Source organism: Stenella coeruleoalba (genome assembly GCF_951394435.1).
Source record: "Stenella coeruleoalba genome assembly, chromosome: 12".
Taxonomy (NCBI): domain Eukaryota; kingdom Metazoa; phylum Chordata; class Mammalia; order Artiodactyla; family Delphinidae; genus Stenella; species Stenella coeruleoalba.
The window spans coordinates 66,291,698-66,311,504 of record NC_137158.1 but is presented as its reverse complement, the minus strand read 5'-3'; the positions used below and the strand labels follow the sequence as shown (position 1 = coordinate 66,311,504).

Sequence of the window (19,807 nt, the reverse complement as noted above, 5' to 3'; positions counted from 1 at the left end):
TAGAGCTAATCAATTAATTTGGTAAAGTAGCAGGATACAAAATTAATGCACAGAAATCTCTTGCATTCTTATACACTAATGATGAAAAATCTGAAAGAAATTAAGGAGACACTCTGACTGCAACAAAAAGAATAAAATACCTCGGAATAAACCTACCTAAGGAGACAAAAGGCCTGTATGCAGAAAACTATAAGACACTGAAGAAAGAAATTAAAAAGACGATACAAACAGATGGAGAGATATACTATGTTCTTGGAGTGGCAGAATCAATATTGTGAAAATGACTATACTACCCAAAGCAATCTACAGATTCAATGCAATCCCTATCAAACTACCAATGGCATTTTTCACAGAACTAGAACAAAAAAATTTCACAATTCGTATGGAAACGCAAATACTCCGAATAGCCAAAGCAATCTTGAGAAAGAGAAACAGAGCTGGAGGAATCAGGCTCCCTGACTTCAGACTATACTATAAAGTTACAGTAATCAAGACAGTATGGTACTGGCACAAAAACAGAAATATAGATCAACAGAACAGGATAGAAAGCCCAGAGATAAGACCATGCACATATGGTCACCTTATCTTTGATAAAGGAGGCAAGAATATACAATTGAGAAAAGACAGCCTCTTCAATAAGTGGTGCTGGGATAACTGGAGAGCTACACGTAAAAGAATGAAATTAGACACTTTCTAACACCATACACAATAATAAACTCAAAATGGATTAAAGACCTAAATGTAAGACCAGACTCTATAAAATTCTTAGAGGAAAACCTAGGCAGAACACTGTGACATAAGTCACAGCAAGATCCCTTGTGACCCACCTCCTAGAGAAACGGAAATAAAAATAAACAAATGGGACCTAATGAAACTTAAAAGCTTTTGCACAGCAAAGGAAACCATAAACAAGATGAAAAGAGAACCCTCAGAATGGGAGAAAATATTTGCAAATGAAGCAACTGACAAAAGATTAATCACCAAAATATACAAGCAGCTCATGCAGCTCAATATCAAAAAAACAAACAACCCAAAGTCAAAAATGGGCAGAAGACCTAAAAAGACACTTCTCCAAAGAAGGTATACAGATTGCCAACAAACACATGAAAGGATTCTCAACATCACTAATCATTAGAGAAATGGAAATCAAAACTACAATGAGGTATCACCTCACACCAGTCAGAATGGCCATCATCAAATCTGATGAACCTAGGGGCAGGACAGGAATAAAACTGCAGATGTAGAGAATGGACTTGAGGACACGGGGAGGGGGAAAGGTAAGCTAGGATGAAGTGAGAGAGTGGCATTGACACATATACACTACCAAATGTAAAACAGATAGCTAGTGGGAAGCAGCCGCATCGCACAGGGAGACCAGCTCGGTGCTGTGTGACCACCTAGAGGGGTGGGATAGGGAGGGTGGGAGGGAGGGAGACGCAAGAGGGAAGAGATATGGGAACATATGTATATGTATAACTGATTCACTTTGTTATAAAGCAGAAACTAACACACTATCGTAAAGCAATTATACTCCAATAAAGATGTAAAAAAAATAAAATAAAATACCCTTTAGCCACCACCAAAAAAAAAAAAAAAAACTTGCAGTCCTATTGGACAGATAGAACAAACAGGGTGAACAATATCATAGAATAGTTATTGACTTTTTCCTGCTTCTTAGTGCACTAAGAGCATGGCATACATTATCTCTTTTAACATAATATGCGACTGTCTAGAAAGGTAAGTAACATTATTCTACCCCTCTTACACATTAGAAAACTGAGGCTCAGACAGATAATTACTTCAGGTTCACACAGCTAGTGAGTGACAGGCCTGGATTCAAACCCAGGACTTTGACACCAAAGTTCGTTGTCCCCTTAATGGGTTGCAATACAGCAACCCATTTTTAACATTCAAATTCAAGCATTTCTTTACAAACAAATTGTAATAGCTTTCCTGAGACCAAAATAAGAAACAGGCATTTTCTGTGGCATATCTCACTAGCAATGACAGAATATTCTCCAAAAGGAAAGTATCGGCCAAGCACAGCCTTGTCAGCCAACACTTTGAACTGCCCTTGAAAGCGACTTGGTCATGAACGTCAGTTCTCCTTCAGCATACGCAGTGTAACAGTCTTCCAGCAACTGATCCAGTGAGCTGGTTACAAGAGTCCAGCAAACTTGAAACTGCCCTGGCATTCAAGCTCCTCAACCATTCTGCACATTCCTGACGCGTTACCATGATAAAGTGTGCACTGATGCACGGATAACGTCAAAGCCGGCAAGGGGGAAACATGACTTTTAGAACAACATTTCAAGGTCGAATGTTACCCAAATGTGCAGGACTACGTTCAACTCTTGGATTATAAAAACGCAGATCCAGTTTCTCAAGGTCTCTGGGATAAAGTTCAAATTAGGTTGTTGAAGAGAGGGCTCTTATCAGTTTTATGAGCAGCTTTCTCCAGAAGTTAGCCAGCTCGCTTGATAACACTGGACAAGAGGAATTTTCCAGCAATAGACCCAGGGATGAAACAAGTGACAAGTAAAGAGCTGTATTCTGCTCTAATGCAGATTTAACATTTATCCGAGGAAGCTCTTCTCTGAGGAGGTTAGAGTATACGACTGCCTCTTCAAGACTCACTCCAAACCCACTGGGGAGTGCCCTGAAGTGCCAGCAATCCTTATTCTCCTTGACTCTTGATATACAGTAAAGACAGCACTAGTAGGTCCTCCCTAAAGGAACTTTGCCCAGAGTAAGGGGTGTGGCCAAGTCGTATTTATGAAGAATTTATACCTGCTCTTTAACAACTGAACTTCCACTGGACCAGAGCCAATATGAATATAGCGTGGCTGGTGAGCTGTTACTCATCTGGCATTTCCCTACCCGGAATCTTTACTCTTACAGTGAGGCGTTAATACACTGAGATACTGAGTTTTGTTTACCCCTGCTTTTTGCTTGCTTCCCCTTGTTCCAAAAAGGGAACCAGGCCTTCTGTGCTACTGGCCTCAGAGGAGATTTTTGTTTCAGAAGTTGCCTGAAAGCATCCCAGCCCCCTGCCTGACTTTCACACTCAGAAAACCTGAATTCCTTAAAGAGATTAAGCTAAGGGTTGTGGAAGGGGCAGAAAAGAGGTGAGTGCTTTTGGTGGGAAAGGTGTGGAAGCAGCATTGGAAGCTGGACATTGCTCTGGGGAGGGAATAGAGTGGAAGGTCCCATTGGTAGTGAGGGTACGTGCCTCACTTTGACAGTACTTTGAAAGGTATCAAAACTTTCCACCAGAAATGGCTGCCTGGTGGATCTGGAAGACTGGATCCTAGGAAGTAGGGCTCCCAGCTCAGGCAAACACCATCATAGCCAGCTTGGCATTAGGACGGACAACAAGGAGCCCAGGAACAGCCGTGAGGCTCTCTCCCAATTTTTTAGGCATCATTTTAGCTTTCTGATGACTCTAAAGTCTCAAGATGACTGAGACAGAATCTCCTGCCAAACTGGAGAGAGATTTAATTTGATTTAGAGATAGGTCACTATTCTTTCCCAGGTGAGTTTCTTCCAATGGTAACAATGCTATTCTGGCTCTACTCTGGGCCCCTTCCCTTCCTGACCCCCTCTCCACCCCTCCACCTCCCTACCCTCCACACACAGTTATGCATAGATACACCTATACCATTTTTTTTTTTTTTTTTTTTTTTGTGGTACGCGGGCCTCTCACTGTCGTGGCCTCTCCCATTGCGGAGCAACAGGCTCCAGATGCGCAGGCCCAGCGGCCATGGCTCACGGGCCCAGCCGCTCCGTGGCATGTGGGATCCTCCCAGACCGGGGCACGAACCCACGTCCCCTGCATCGGCAGGCGGACTCTCAACCACTGCGCCACCAGGGAAGCCCACCTATACCATTTTTGCTTGTGGATGATAGATTTTTAATTTCCATTAAAAGGGAATAGAAATCCATAACCTCTCAATATGAAAACTATAAAGATTTGTCTTCACTTAAATATGCAACTAGAAATGGCAAATAATTTGCCAATTCATTACCTTTTGAAGAATATCCTGGAAAATCTGAGCTAAAATGAAGTGAAACTTTGGCCAAAAGGAACATTTGAATTTGCTTTATTGAGCTATTAAGCTAATATATTCTCTTCTTTAAAGTTTCTTCTGTGGTTATGTTTGATTCAAAGCAATCTTCCAATTGTTTTACCATTAGCTTGAAGCAAAGGCAAATGAAAAGCATGACAAGGCATAAAATTGGCCTTAGCAATATCTAAGCTTGGTTCAGCCGTGACCATTATCCTCAATGCTCTTACAGTCTGAGCAAAACAGCCATAAAATTGGGTTATTGTTTTTAATTTTACAACCCATGATTTATTTTGTTTAACTTCAGTGACAGCCTGCCATCCCAGTAAGTGGCTTTAGTTAGGAAATGCAAGCAGGAAATCAAGGCCCAGGAGTCATTAGTTGTAGCATGTAGTCATCTCATTTGTCTTCCTGTATAACTACCAGAGTGTGATCCGTGTGATTCCTATTACATAAACGAACGCTGGAAATTCTGAAATAAGAATAGCTCATAGCATGAAACAGATTTTACATGGTCAGTGTCAACTTCTCTGGCATTCAGACGCTAAACCCTGAACAGCTAGAGCCTATGTTCCATATTTTAAATTCAAGGCCTCTCCAAGCAGAATTTTCAAATAAGGAGATAACACAGCTTACTGGTTACAAATATATACGTTTTATAGTCAGGAAGACCTGACCTTTAATAGCTGTGTGACCTTGGGTCACTCTATTTAACCCTTAGAACCTCAATTTCCACATCTAAAATATGGGAATAATAATAATATCTGCATCATAGCATTGTTTGAGGAATAATTTATATAATACCTAAAGTATTTAGCAAAGCACCCTCAGTAAATGTTTGTCATTGTTACTATTCATCTTTTGGTGATAATGATGATGATAGAACAAATCCTTAATCCTTTGGTAAATATCAAATTAACCAGTTCTTTAACAGAAAGGACATTCCGTTTCCACATTACAAAGGTGGAGTTCTTGGCATTGTAAAACACTGTAATCCAAACTTTTCTGGCATATTATCCTGAATTTGTCTTAAGAAAATGAAGAAGAAATGAACAGATATCATTTATTCATCTTTATACCCCATATTTCTTATCTAATAGTGTCTAACAAACAACCCCAATACCTAGTGGCTTAAAACAATACTCATTTAATCATCTTTTGTAAGCTTCTCTGGGTCAGGAGTTCAGGAGTGGCTCAGGTAGGTAGCTATGGATCAAGGTTCTCATGAGGTTACAATCACACGTCACTTGGGCTGCAGCAACCCGAAGGAAATGGAGGAACCATTTTCAATGTAGCTCACTCACATGGTTGGCAAGTTGTGTTGCCAAGTCAAGTCCTCTCCATGGGGGTCTCACCACGGGGCTGCTTGAGTGCCCTTACATATCAGAGCTGCAACGCCTCTTATGATCTAACCTCAGAAGATACACACCATCATTTCTACCATAATTTATTGACCACACAGACCAACAATGATTCAGTTTACAGGGGGTGCTATAGACTGAATGTGTCCCTCCAAAATTCATGTATTGAAACTTAACCCCCAATGTGCTGGTACTTGGAGGTAGGACTTTGGAGAGGTGACTCGATCATGAGGTAGAGCCTTTATGAATGAAATTAGTGTCCTTACAAAAGCGGTCCCCAGAGAATTCCCTTTCCCCTTCCACCATGTGAAGACAAAGTAAAAAGACATCTGTCTATGAAACAGAAGTAGGCCTTTGCCAGACACCAAATCTGCCAGCACCCTGATCCTGGACTTCCCAGCCTCCAGAACTATGAGAAATAAATGTCTGCTATTTATAAGCCACCAGGCTACAGTATTCTGGTACAGAAGAAAGAGAGGACTACAGAAGGGTATGAATACCAGGAGATGAGGGTCATCACGGGCCCCCGGAGGAAAGACACCACAGCCCACTCTCTGACTCTCAGTGATTCACACACACCCACATACACACGGCATTCGCCCACTCCAAGGTCACTGAAATGTTCATCCTCTTATAGCATCATCTCAGGCTCGTGGCCCAGGATCTCCTTATGCAGATGGAATCAGGTATAGATGAGGATCCTCAGGCAGAGTTCTTCAAATAAAGCTCCTCGAGTGGGATTCCTCTTGATCTCAAGACCTATGAACTAAAGAGATGCACCATCTGCCCCAAACACATCAAACATAAAATGGTGGGACAAGTACAGGATAGCCACTCTAGACACTCATTTATTATAAAAGTGTTAGAGCAGGGGGCACATGGGAGTCAGTAATCCACAGCAGCTCTGATATACAGCTGGGCCCATGCGCCAACTCCTTGATTAAGCATCAATCCTACTTCTGCCTAGGAAGGTTTTTCCTTGGTTGTTCCCTCTCTCGGGGCTCTCAGTTTTTGTTTTTCATTTTTTTAATAGCATCACCATACTTTAAGATACCAAATTCTGTATTAGTTATTTGTTGCTGCATAATAAATCACTGCAAAACTTAGTGGCTTAAAACGACAATAAGCATTTATTATCTCTCACGGTTTCCTTAGATCACGAATTCCAGAGCAGCTTGATTGGGCGTTTCTAACTCAGAGGTACTCATAACGTTGTGGTCTGAAGCTGGCTGGGGTTACAGGCACCTGAAAGCCTGACCAGGACTAGAAGATCTATTTCTAAGGTGGCTCAATCACATGGCTGTCACGTTAATTCTTCTCCATGTGGACCTCTCCACAGGACTGCTTGGGTGTCCTTGCAATACGGTGGCTGGCTTTCTCCAGCCTGAGTGATCTGAGAGAAAGCACGGTGGAAGCTGCAGTGTATTATATAAGTCTGTCTTGATAATCACAGATATCATTTCCACCATACGTAATTTGTCACACAGGCCAGCCCTCATCCACATGAAATGGATTATAGAAAGGTATGAATACTGACGACCACTGGAAGCTGGCTACCACACATCCTTCCCCAAAAAAGAAAATTTAGTCTTTTCCCTAAACTGAGTTATAACTATACATTTATATTTTATTTAAAATAAACAGGCCTATTAACAAATAAAGTTTCTACATACAACCCCTAGGAATATCATATCTGGAAAGGAACTTTTTGCCCATAACCATATTGAAGCAATTTGAAGAAAGAAAGGCTGCAAGGTCATATGTCACAGCTTAGGCTAGCCACTCAGCCAGGAGTCACAAGGCTGGCATCAACTCCATCAACTCAGGAATTCATCAGAGTCTGGGATCTGACCATTAGTCCTTAAGGCATAGAAATTAAATTTGCCATCCCGTTAAGAAATAATTAAGAATAATTTAAGGGGTTGCTATAGATCAGCAGTCCCCAACATTTTTGGCACCAGGGACCAGTTCTGTGGAAGCCAATTTTTCCACGGACTGGGGGGGCGGGGGATGGTGGGATGGCTCACTCGGTAATGCGAGCGGTGGGGAGCCATGGGGAGCGGCAGACAAAGCTTCACTTGCTCGCCCGCCACTCACCTCCTGCTGTGCCGCCCGGTTCCTAACAGGCCTCAGACTGGTAGCTGTCCAAGGCCCAGGGGTTGGGGACCCCTGCTATAGATTGTTTGTGTTCCCCCAAATTCGCATGTTGAAACCTAATTCCCAGTATGCTGGTGTTTGGAAGTGGGGCCCTTGGGAGATGATTGGTTCATGAGGGTAAAGCCCTTATAAGTGGGATTACTGCCTTGTAAAAGAGACCCCAGAAAGCTCACTTGCCCCTTCCACCACGTGAAGACATAGACATCTGTCCACGAAGCAGAAAGTGGGCCCTCACAGACACCAAATCCGTCAGCACCTTGATCATGGACTTCCCAGCCTCTAGAACCACGAGAAATAAATTTCTGTTGTTATAAGCTACCCAGTCTCTGGTATTTTGTTATATCAGCCCAAACAGACTAAGACAAGGGTGGATTTACATTAACCAAGCTCCCAAAGGCTAAGATGTAGAAAACCACAATGCCAGTTTGTTTATTTCAAATGATACCCCAAACCATAACAGAATGTGTATGCTGACTATGGTCCACCCATACACATATTTACGTGAGACATAAAAGTATTACTAGAAGAAATGTTATTATTGATTGAGCATGGAATCACATATAGCAGGGGGATTTAGTTGGACTGTCCGTCATTGAGCCCTCAGAGGTATATGCTTTTATCTCCACTTCCAGGGACAGACCCACCACACTGGCAAGCAGCTCAATCCTAGGTCAGGTTGTCCTGTGCGTGGATGAAGACCACTGGTGCTGGCCTCTGTCCCTCAACATTTTCACGTTTCTATGGCTGACCAACTGCCATTACTTTCCTTCTTTACATCGATAAACTTTCATCATATAACAGACAATTCTGCAGCCATTCAGGCACTAGAAGATGGAGGGATTCACATTTTCTCCACCCCAGCCTACCTGAGAGGAACGACACATTATCACCAATAACTGTGGCTAAAGGATAGTGGTGAATCTAGGAGGGGGTGATTTAAAAGACAAGATGATTCTATTATGGTTGTGGTCGGGAGATAAGCCCACTACTGCCACCATTTTAAGAATTAAAATTTAAGGCAAATGTACATATTTCTAATGTAATTTATGAAATGTGTTTAGAAGTCCAACTGTCAGAATTATTTCCCTATGTTCAAATTTTAACAGGGTACCTCATTTTTGCCTCCAAATCTTGCCTACCTGCAAGAACGTGGGAATTTTGGGCTTGAATTTGGAAATTTATTTTCTTCCGTTGAACTGGATAACGTAACGGTTGGGTATGCTAGCTTCAGTGGCAGAAATCAGCCAGCTGACTCCATCTCAGGAGCTTCTGATTATCCTTTTCACTGACTGACTTACACACAACCACTCAGGGGTCTTTGTGAATTTGCTCCCATAACTCACCTATTTTGTGGTCTTGAGGACTACTTCATTTTCTGCTGCCCTTTCTTCTAGAGGACGGATAGACCAGCCACTAACCTTCCTCCAGTTTCTAACCAGAGTATAGAGCCATCTAATTCTCTGTGTTTTCTGGAATTTCCATTTATCACACTTGGCATTTCTTTTTTACTTCTCAACTGAAAGTCAAGCATAAGCTTTCCCTGACCTTATACATTTATAAGAGTTCTGGTATCTTTCAAACATTCAATTTAATTGGTGTTAAAATTGTGAAATTGCAGTAAATTTACATTAACACTTTCTTCTCTCCCTCTCTCTTTTTAAAAAAAAATGTTAATGTGTGATCTTTAAAATAAATGTGCATATTACTCTTACCAGTTGGTCTCTCCACCTTTCTAAATACATTGATTATTCCCCCCTCAAGAATAATACTCTCTTATTTTGAATAAAAATAACAATTTACAATAATGTAACTTTGCTATGACAGTTATATAAGTTGACTCGATGTCCATTAACTGGAAACAAAATTTCGGACAACTAGGTGTTATTTCATTAGAAAATTCCCATCGTGGTTACTTATTTATATGTTTATTTTCGTTCTTCCTAGAGTTAGGCGTATTTCAAGATACAGCTACAGAAATACTAAATTCTCTTCCTTGTTACCAGTACACAGTAAGGTGTTTAACGCAGGGAATTGCTCAGAGAATACATCTGAATATTGTCACGTAGCATGACAAGATCATTCACCAGACGATGTCAATACCATTTTAAGTCAATGTGTAGTGTTCACACTGAGTATCTGTCTAGCCATCATTCACACAATTGTGAAACTCTCCCAGGCACACATCAGCTGTGTGTTCGTGCCTCACCATTTCCCAAGCTGCTGAGATGGGCTCAGCACAATCTAATTCAGAAGCACCTCACCGGTATCACGACCAGCAAGGTCAATTCTAGTTGTTCAAAACCAGATTTGATATAGGACCTGCTGTACACTGGCTCAGTGGCAATTTCTCAAGGCCAGAAAAAGAACTCCACAGCGCCACCAGTTGTCAAGAATGGTAGCACATTTTATTTCGAATGACTCGTACAAAAAGTCCAGAAAGCAATAAAATGTTAGCATTCAGCCAGCCCATTTCATAGATCTGTCGGCCCAGTCTTATGAGAAAGTCTTGTTTTTGGCAGTCTAAGGCTGAACTTTCATGACAGGCCTTGTCTAGAAATTGGATTTTACTTATTCTCGGTCTCATTCAGAAGTCCACTTTTCACAAATGAAGTCCAATGATGCTAACACTCAGCCCCTTTTTGTTAATGCAAGATCTCCGCTCATGACCTTCCCTTCAACACCTCCACTAAATCTCTTTGGGATTTTTTATGGAATTTCCAGGGAGATCAGGAGCTCTTGAGCATTCAGGACAATTATACTGCCGTTTCCCTCAGAGACAACACTGCTAGCCCTGCTGACGGCGGCCCAGAGCCCTCAGGGGGCAAAGCTGGGTCCTAGGTGGTGTTGGAGGGAGAAGCTTTGAGTGTGTGTATGGGTGTGTGTGTGTGGTTTGGTATGAGTGGTGTGTGTGAAGTATATGGTGTATATGTGTGGTATGTACGTGTGATGCACGTGGTGCGTGTGGTGTGTGTGTGTGATGTGCAGTGTGTGTACACATGTGTGGTGTCAGGGAATGCGTGTGGCTCCCTGTTCTCAAGCCCCCTGGCTGCATCACGTCTGCCCCTTGAACCTCTGTGAAATGGATGAAATTGCCACCACCCCTTTCTCTACTCAGGCTCCAGACCAGTCCCTCAGGTCCAGCTGGGGAGGAATGCAATGACATTCCCCTAAACCTGTAACTTCTCATTCCCTTGTCTCCCTCTCCAGGGGCCCTGCACTTCTCCCCACAACCAAATCCCAGTATTCCTAAGCCCCCAAACATACCCACGGATACGAGGAGGGCTGGGGAAGGGGATAACCCAATACCAGAGAGATGCACCTGAGTCTCAGTTCCTAGGACTGTGTTACGTCAATCTACCCATTACTAAAGAAATTTAATTCTTCAGTAAACAATCTTGTGCTCTTACCATGTGCTCAACAATGAGCTAGAGCCTGAGGACATAATCATAAATAAGATGAGAGGTGTCTATGGGCACTGAACTCGGCTTAAAGAGAGATACACACAAGGAAGAGGCATTTACAATCCTGGGCTCTAGACACTTGGCAGGAGGGGCAGGGTCCTAATAGAGGACAAGGAGAGAGACATTAACCCTAACGGGGCCTTGCAGAGGCTTCCTGGGAAAGGGGACGTCCAGGTAGTAGAAATCTGACTGACCAACAGAGATGTAGGAGAGGGCTTCAGGTAGAAGGCCTGGAACACTGAAAAGTTAAGTGAATTTTAATAAGCCCAGAGAATAAACCAACAACTGGGCATTTAAAAAATGGGGATAAAAACCAAACTAGGAAAAAAAAAAACCAAACTAGGTCAATTTTCCTCAAAACATGGTCCAAGGACTACCTGAAAAAGAGTCCCCCACTGTGCTTGTTTTTGAAAAAATGCTTTTAGTTGCTCTCCAGATTTATTCTCTTTGAATCAGGGGCATAGGAATGTGCATTTTAAACACATTTTCTAGGTGGTCCTTCCCAGAGTAAAGTTTGAGAACCAATGGACCAAATCAAGCGAGGCTGGGTGAGGCAATTTCTAGAGTTTGGATTCTTCCTGAAATAAATGTGAAGCCTTGTTACTCAATGCAGTGACATAATTAAGAAGTGTGTTTTTGATAGCTCACTAGAGAAGCAATTTAGAGAACGGACAAGTTGAGCAATAGAGAGATCTCTCTGCCCATTTTCAGCTGCGATCATTATGTTGAAGTTCAAGATCTCAGCATATTTAAATATATGGATTACCAATTATACACCCAACTAAAATCCTATCCAGTCACATTCTCCATTTCTGTCAGCCTGCTTTAGGGTGGTCAACTGTCCCATTTGCTCAGAACTGAGGGATTTCCCAGGATGTGGGACTCCAGTGATAAAAACAGAAAAGTCCAAGGCAAATTGGGACAAACTGGTCACCCTATAATGACAAAGAATAATCCCATAATAATCCACCAGGTCACTGAGAGTTCTCAATACAGTACTCTCCTTTTTAAAATTCTGAGATTAAAAGAACCTTTCTGAAAGAGAAAAAAAAGGGTATTAAAGAGAATGGAATTAAAACAATTGTTTGTAGTTAAAAAAAAAAATCTCAAGCACACTGTTGCTTGAATGCAAATTTAAAACAGAAACAAAAATTCTGGCAGCACCTTTTAATCTGTAAGAACAGAGGCTCTTAAGCATGATGTTGCAATCAGTAGATGGGTATGTTGCAAGGAAATTGTTTTTTACTACTCATAATTAAAGGATTGAGTTTGTAAATGATTTACTCTTAAAAATACAGAAAATCAAGGTTAGCTCACTTGCATTCTGTTATACTTTCTTCAGCAGGAGAGAGAGTGGTGGAGTTATGGCGTACATGCCCAGAATAACAAACAGCCGAGTTGGCTCAGTGATTCACTTTGGACAGAGGAATATACATCCTCCACCATTTCTCTACAGAGGAAAAGAGATTGAGAAGCACCACTTGAGTGGTAACTTGATAAGTCAGTTCGACATATTCAAACTTTAAAAAGGAAAGAAAGAAGAAAAAATAGAGGAAAAGTTTAAATACTTTTACTTTAAATGCCCAGCTGTTACACCAGGACAGTTTTTACCCAAATGTTGGTACTACAGTTGATTTTAGATGGTATAAGGATAAAACATTTAAAATTGTAACACATTAGTACTTATTTTGCTACTAAGTAATGAAAAAGTATATAATTAGTATATCAAACCTGTCATTTCATGCATATTGTTGCCTAAGATGAGGTTAAGCATAAAAACAAGTCAATTAAAAAGGTATAATAGGGCTTCCCTGGTGGCGCAGTGGTTGAGAGTCCGCCTGCCGATGCAGGTGACATGGGTTCATGCCCCGGTCCGGGAAGATTCCACATGCCGCGGAGCGGCTGTGCCCGTGAGCCGTGGCCGCTGAGCCTGCGCGTCCGGAGCCTGTGCTCCGCAACGGGAGAGGCCACAGCAGTAAGAGGCCCGCGTACCACAAAAAAAAAAAAAAAAAAAAGGTATAATAAATAAGTGTATATGGGTGGTAGACAGCAAAAATTTGTGAAAGTGGTAGGGGGATGACTCAAGTGTGGGAAATGTTATACTTGTCTAAGTCAAAGCAGAGAAAAATGCTACATCTTTATTTTATAAAGATTAAGAGCAACAGAAACTTCACATTTCAAAACTAAGTTCCTCAATTTGTTGAACACTAGAAACTTCAGCTCATATATTTCTACCACTTGAAGTTGTCAGGTCTGAGTTAATTTCCACAACAACTGTCCAGCTTTAAAAAATCAAATAAAAGAAAGCAAAATAACAATAGAAATTTATAATTACAATTTCAGCATCAATCCAATTACAGGGAATCTAATTTTCCAGCAACTGTGTGTCATGATCAAAATATAATAGCAGCTCATATTTTCAACCTGATTACCTAAGTGGATATCATCCACCTAAATAGGCCAGAAAATAAAACCTTTTGAGTCAAAGACAAAGAAAAACAGAAAATCATTAAAAAAATAAAAGTGCTTTGTCTATTGTATATATAGCTCATCTCTCCCATAGATGTTAAGATACAAGAATTTGCTTGGACAATAAAACCCATGGCATTTGTTAACTATGATTTTAAATCATTCCTGATACTTCTCCAAGTATCTTAAAAGTTCTTCCAAAACTCTATTGCAAAACTCTATAATGCAAAAAATAAGCTTTAAAATGCCTGCTGTCAGATTATATTTTCTCTCCTTTACAATCTATTTACCATGAGACCACATTTTCAGTTGAACTCTCTGCTTTATAATTTGAATAAGTACAGTTCTCCTGGATTTAAGCAAAATATATCAGACTGGACTTTTATGCTCCAAAATGTATTTTCTTAAGTTAACAGGATTTTTCTTCCTGGAGAAGATACCATTTCTTAAAATAAAATAAAACAAAATAAAATAAAAACATAAGTCATTGAAATTCAACCTATTACAGGTTGGTTTTCTCAATGGCCCCTGTGCTATTGTTCAGTTACAGAAATGATGCTTTCAAGATCTATAGGAAGTCAGCAACCTATAGTTCTGAATCCCTTATTTATTAGTTTACTGCTAATAAAGTAAACTTCAATGTTCCTATGGGGTAAGAAAGCTCCTGATATCAGATAATCACAGAGAAGGATCTGAAAGTATCCTTGAGGATCAGGTTTTATATACATATCTTCATCATAAATAAGGTCTCTAAGAAATATTCTTATCCACTAACTACAATAGTCTCTCTTTTTCTAGAATAGTATGACATAATAGTAAAAGATGCCAAGTGTTGAAAGTGTTGGTTTGAATTCCAGCTCTCTCTTCCTCATCTGTAGAATAAGGATTATAATAGTACCTGCCTCATAAGGTTATTGTGAGGATTAAAGAGTAAACGCATACGAAGAACTTAGAAAAGTGTCTACCACGCAGTTTATTCAGTAAATTAGCTTTTATCATAAGCACTAGCCCATCACTCACTACCCTTGTACAAGGTGCCAAGGACCTGACTGCAATCACTATTCTCAGAGACCCATTTCCTTGGAAATACTCTGGGGAAATACTAACAGGAGGTTTTATTTAAGGCAGCCAATGTGCACCCAATGTATGATGATTAGACTAGACTATCCTGGAGTCTTTCTCAACTTTGAAATTAAATTAATACAGGGTGCTATTAAAGGAGAGTGAACGGGCTTTCCTTTAATTTCCTACACCTGACCATTCTTGGTCTCACATCCCCAGTATTGTGCTCCGTAGCAGGGTAAAAGGATTACTTACCTTTTAAAAGTGGCAGGAGGGCTTCCCTCGTGGCGCAGTGGTTGAGAGTCCGCCTGCCTGTGCAGGGGACACGAGTTTGTGCCCCGGTCCGGGAAGATCCCACATGCCACGGAGCGGCTGGGCCCGTGAGCCATGGCCGCTGAGCCTGCGCGTCCGGAGCCTGTGCTCCGCAACAGGAGAGGCCACAACAGTGAGAGGCCCACGTACCAGAAAAGTAAAATAAAATAAAAGTGTCAGGAGATACTCAGGAGGATCTCCAAAACCAGACTTAAGACTACACAAACCGAGACGGCGCCCACGTCTCCCGGCGCCGCCGTGGGAATGGAAACATCTTCCCCAAGTGCCGGAAGCCAGCTCGCGCCGACCGCAGCGCGCCACTCTGCATCCTACCGCGCGGAGGCCCGACGGGTGTCATCGCGAGACCAGCTCGCTGAAATGGCCGCAGCCAGTCAAGGAAACTTGGAGGTGAATTTTGAATCACTGGACCTTGCAGAACTTGCTAAAAAGCAGCCAGGGTGGTGCAAGCTGTTTGGGCAGGAGTCTGGGCCTTCAGCTGAAAAGTACAGCGTGGCAACCCAGCTGTTAATTGGAGGGGTCACTGGATGGTGCACGGGTTTCTTATTCCGGAAGGTTGGAAGGTTGGCTGCCACAGCTCTGGGAGGTGGATTTTTCCTGCTTCAGCTTGCAAACCATACTGGCTACATCAAACTGGACGGGCAGCGGGTAGAGAAGGACATGAAGAAAGCCAAGGAACAGCTGAAGATCCGCAAGAGCAACCAGATACCTACGGAGGTCAAAAGCAAACTAGAGGAGGTGGTGTCGTTTGTGAAGAAGAATGTTCTAGTGACTGGTGGATTTTTCAGAGGCTTTCTGCTTGGTATGGCCTCCTAAAGAGGATGACTTCACTTCCTTATTCCTGGTTTTTCCAGCCAGCAGCCTCTTCACGCCATCATAGGATAGCAAGTCTCTCCTCTTGGTCCTCTTCTCCCATGCCTTCCTCCCTGCCGTGGCGTATCTGAATGGCTTCTGTAGGCATCTGTTGGTGGATAAACGCCCCACCATGACCTTGACGGCAACGGAGGAGACAGTAGACATTAACTCTTCTCCCACCACACTCCCCCCTTGACTAATCTCTAGGTCAGCAAGAATATTCCTTTCTCTTCTATGTAAGATACTTACCAGAACAGGGTACAAGATGGCTCACCATGGAGCATGAGTGGATCCTCAAAGGTTGTCCCAAACTTGATTAGGAAAAGAAATAGCAAGCATGTAAGATACCTTACTATGTTCTGCATGGAAAGGAAGTGAATACATTTGCCTTTAAGCATGAAAGATTTTGGTATCTTGGTGTCTACTTTCTTTTGTAGTAGATTTTAAGTTACAGAATGAGAACTACTTCTACTGGCTCTAATTATCCTGACAAAATGGTAGCATGTGCACTACACTTGAAATATCTGAATACAGAATGAACTCGTTCTAAAGATACATATGCTGAGCTGAAGGTATTGTGTTTGGTGGGAAGGTCTTTAGGGAAACCAACCAATAGATACATTTAGGATGGTCAGACTTAGTGAATCATTTAGAGGCATTCAGGTATTATCTAGGGATGTTTTCCACCATACAGTTTCCAAAGGATTTATTTATGGTAAAATAAGTGACTTTAGGTGGAAGAGGGAAGAAGCTCTTGGATTTTTATTTAATAGAAAAGGTTTTAAGCTTCGAAATGTGAAATATTCTTTACCTCTTGTCAAAACATCAGGGGTAGCCGTAGCTCCTCTGTGCCAATTCTACTATTTCTTTATCCAGTTAGTTATGAAATATATAACATTTGAACCAGAGTTTTTAAATGGTGGCATTCCAAGCATTAAGAATTGACAACAGTAGCAACAGCACATGTGAAATAAATTATTTTCATCATCAAAGGTAACCTGCTGTCTCAGGATGACCCCAACTCTTTGAATTTTTCTTTAAAATAAAAGTTTATAGATATACACATGCTTAGAAACTTAACACATTTTTCTGTAATGGCCTTCTATTGTACCATCTAGAATATCCACTGCAGGAAGGCAAGGCTTGTATCTTCACCATTATATCCATGGAGCCAAGCACTTTATAGGTGCTCGGTATCTGTTGAATATATGAATAATGAGCTCACAGAAAAGTATCTGGAAAAGGGACTGATCCACAGGATTTGTGAGACTTTATGAGTTCTGAAAATTCAGAAAACGGAATTACGTCTTAAACTTGCAGGTGATCCCTTGCAAAATGTATGTTTTTAATGCCTTCCTTTTAAAATGTTTGCCTTTTAACTTACCTTGTGAATGATGCATTGAATTTGGAAATTGTAGCTACTAGTGGATGTGTGGAATTTTTTAGAATTCATCCATTTGCATTTTTCTCCTTATTATGTTATGGTAGTATTTAAAGGCAACACTAAGTTGTTTCGCTTGTAATATGTATGAATTATATACAAATCATAATGGTAAAAAAAAAAAAACGACTGTGCCCATTTCTCAGGAACAAGCAGACCCACATTAGCCAAAATGTGAAAACCAGAAGGACTAAAAGAATTGAAATACCAGAGAATTTATTAATATAATACCTGACATCAGTAAGCTGAAGGACGATGTGTAGGAAACTTAACAATCCTTGGTGAGTCATTATTCTTTAGTAAATGGGGATAAAAATATCTAATTTCAAAGATAACTCTGCAAGAGTGAATAAGCTACATCACTCCACATTTCTATCCTGAATTTAGAAGCCATATGGAGGTTTGTTATTTAAATAAAAACAGTATTTGAAAATAACATTTCAGGGCTTCCCTGGTGGCGCAGTGGTTGAGAGTACGCCTGCCAATGCAGGGGACACGGGTTCGTGCCCTGGTCCGGGAAGATCCCACATGCCGCGGAGCGGCTGGGCCTCTGAGCCGTGGCCGCTGAGCCGGCGCGTCCGGAAGCCTGTGCTCCGCAACGGGAGAGGCCACAACAGTGAGAGGCCCGTGCACCGCAAAATAAATAAATTAGTTAATTAAATAAATAAAACATAAAAAAGTAATAAAAATAACATTTCAGATATTACTAGATCTTTATTAAAGTATCATCAGTACAAAGTACAGATGTGCTATGAAGTGAATTGTTTCCACAAGTATCTATTTCCTCTAATTTTTTTAAATCTCTAGTCAAATATTACCTTACTCCTCAGAATCTTCCAATTATAATAACAAGGATCTCCTAGAGTTTTCAACGTAGGGTCCAAGATGGGTCTACTCTATGCTGCGTTCTAAGGATAGCAGAAATATTTTATAGCAAGTTCTCATGGCTTTTTGCCCATTTATTGGAGTATAAGGAAAGAAAATACTCTTTTCACACTGGTGCCCTTTGAAATGAGGACCTTTGCTCCATAGAGCTTTCCTTAGTATGTGAAAAGTTAAAATAAAGAAAATAAAATGTTCTCATACTTTCTACATTGAAATAACAATAGAAATAAAAATAATTCTGTCCTGTTGGGGCATTTTCGAGTTTCCAGCCTTTGGTTCAGTTTAAAACATAATGTTGGTGCCAAGAGATTTCATGCTCCAGTGGAAGGGAGAGAATCAGAGCCCATCACTGGTTCTGGGTAATGTGGATAATCTTGGATGAGGTTTAAAGTATTCAATTGGATCTGGATTGGAATATAGGATTATGCAGCCAATATTTTGTTGAAAACCCATGTCTTTAAAATTAATTGTATAAATTCCCTTCTTATATTTCAGAAAAAAGTCCAGATCATGTAGCATAAGTGCTAGCTAGCTACAAACTGAAGTTCTCATCACGACATTGTGTTGCCTGCACTTCCCTCAGAAAATGAAGATGTTAAAGCTGCAATGATACTTGTAAATTACCCAGAGAAAACAGATAAAAACTGTGCTTTGTCCTCAAGTAGCTAAAAAATTCAAAACAAAGACTCACTTTCACCTCAAGTAGTAGGGCTAATTAGAGCCTAAAATAGGTTTGGCTTCAATTCTCTAGATAATCTACTGTGTGTTTATTTAGTCTGAAATTAGAAGCTTAAAAATAAATCAACTTTCAAGTAAAAGCTAAATGACTTTGAAAACCAACTTCCTGAAGTGTTAGACTTTAAAATGACCTCTTTGAGTGGCCTATGTGTAAATATATTTAATAAACATTGGTCTTATTTACTTTAGATTTGCACCTCAAAACGTAAAAATATTAATAAATTCAAAAGAAGCTTCCTAACCTGCCTATCACAAATTCACATTCTTGACAAATTACACACACACATGCACACATACTGTATGCCCCCATCTTTCTGCTTACCTTAGTCTCAGGGAAGCACTCACAACAATCTTCACCGTGTAGGACTGTCAATCTCAATTTTGTCTGCACTTTACAATCACCTGGGGAACTAAAGCTCTGGCTATACTGAGCACCAATTAAATCAAAGTCTCTATAGTTGGGACCCAGGCATCACGTTTGTAAAACTCCCCAGGTGAATCCAATATACAGCCAACATTGAGAACCACTCTTGCAGGAGTTAGTTTTTCTACAGAATGCCTGAAAACCACCAAAAGCACCCAATTTTTTTTCTCATCATTCTCACTCTCAGTTTTTCCCCTTTGGTTGGTTTATCCTCTCATATGCTTAACTGAATTCCATCACTCTGAGTGTAAAAAAGTCAGGAAAGAAAATAGTCCTACATCATTTCATTTTTTTAATTCACTTATTCAATCAATAAATATTTTCTGTATATCTTCTACATAAGTCCAGGCTTTACAAGAACTTATTAAAGCAGCAGGCTTTCCCTGAGGGACCTCACAGCATAATAGGGAAGATGGTCAGGAGCAAAGTACATTCCAGTGTTGGTTGATGAGCGCTGAAGCTGAGGTACAGCGGGGACATAAAGAACTGTTTTCCTTGTAGGCATCAGGGACCGCATTACAAAAAGACTGCATTTGAGTTGGTCAGGAAGGTGGAGC

The 19,807-nt window shown here is 40.8% G+C and overlaps 2 protein-coding genes across 4 annotated transcripts in view; one reads left to right on the top strand and one right to left on the bottom strand.

Moving 5' to 3' along the window:
* Positions 1-10,948: 10,948 nt before the first annotated feature.
* Positions 10,949-15,723, top strand: LOC307195354 (FUN14 domain-containing protein 2-like; the record flags this gene model as incomplete). The annotated part of the gene is made up of 1 exon (XM_079939431.1): positions 10,949-15,723. The coding sequence occupies exon 1, from the start codon at positions 15,154-15,156 to the stop codon at positions 15,721-15,723; it is 570 nt and encodes a 189-aa protein (XP_079795557.1). The 5' UTR covers positions 10,949-15,153.
* Positions 15,724-15,747: 24 nt separating this feature from the next.
* The window catches only part of LOC307195353 (uncharacterized protein), a gene marked incomplete at its 3' end in the record, with an annotated part of 113,344 nt that continues 109,284 nt past the window's right edge, over positions 15,748-19,807 (bottom strand). For 2 of the 3 annotated variants that reach the window (XM_079939428.1, XM_079939429.1), the window contains exons 5-6: positions 16,012-16,073; positions 15,782-15,897 (exon numbers count right to left, since the gene is read on the bottom strand). In XM_079939428.1, the coding sequence (XP_079795554.1) occupies positions 15,782-15,897; positions 16,012-16,073 (178 nt within the window). Of the gene's footprint in view, positions 15,898-16,011; positions 16,074-19,807 lie in introns of all 3 variants that reach the window. The other variant, XM_079939430.1, reaches the window with a different exon arrangement.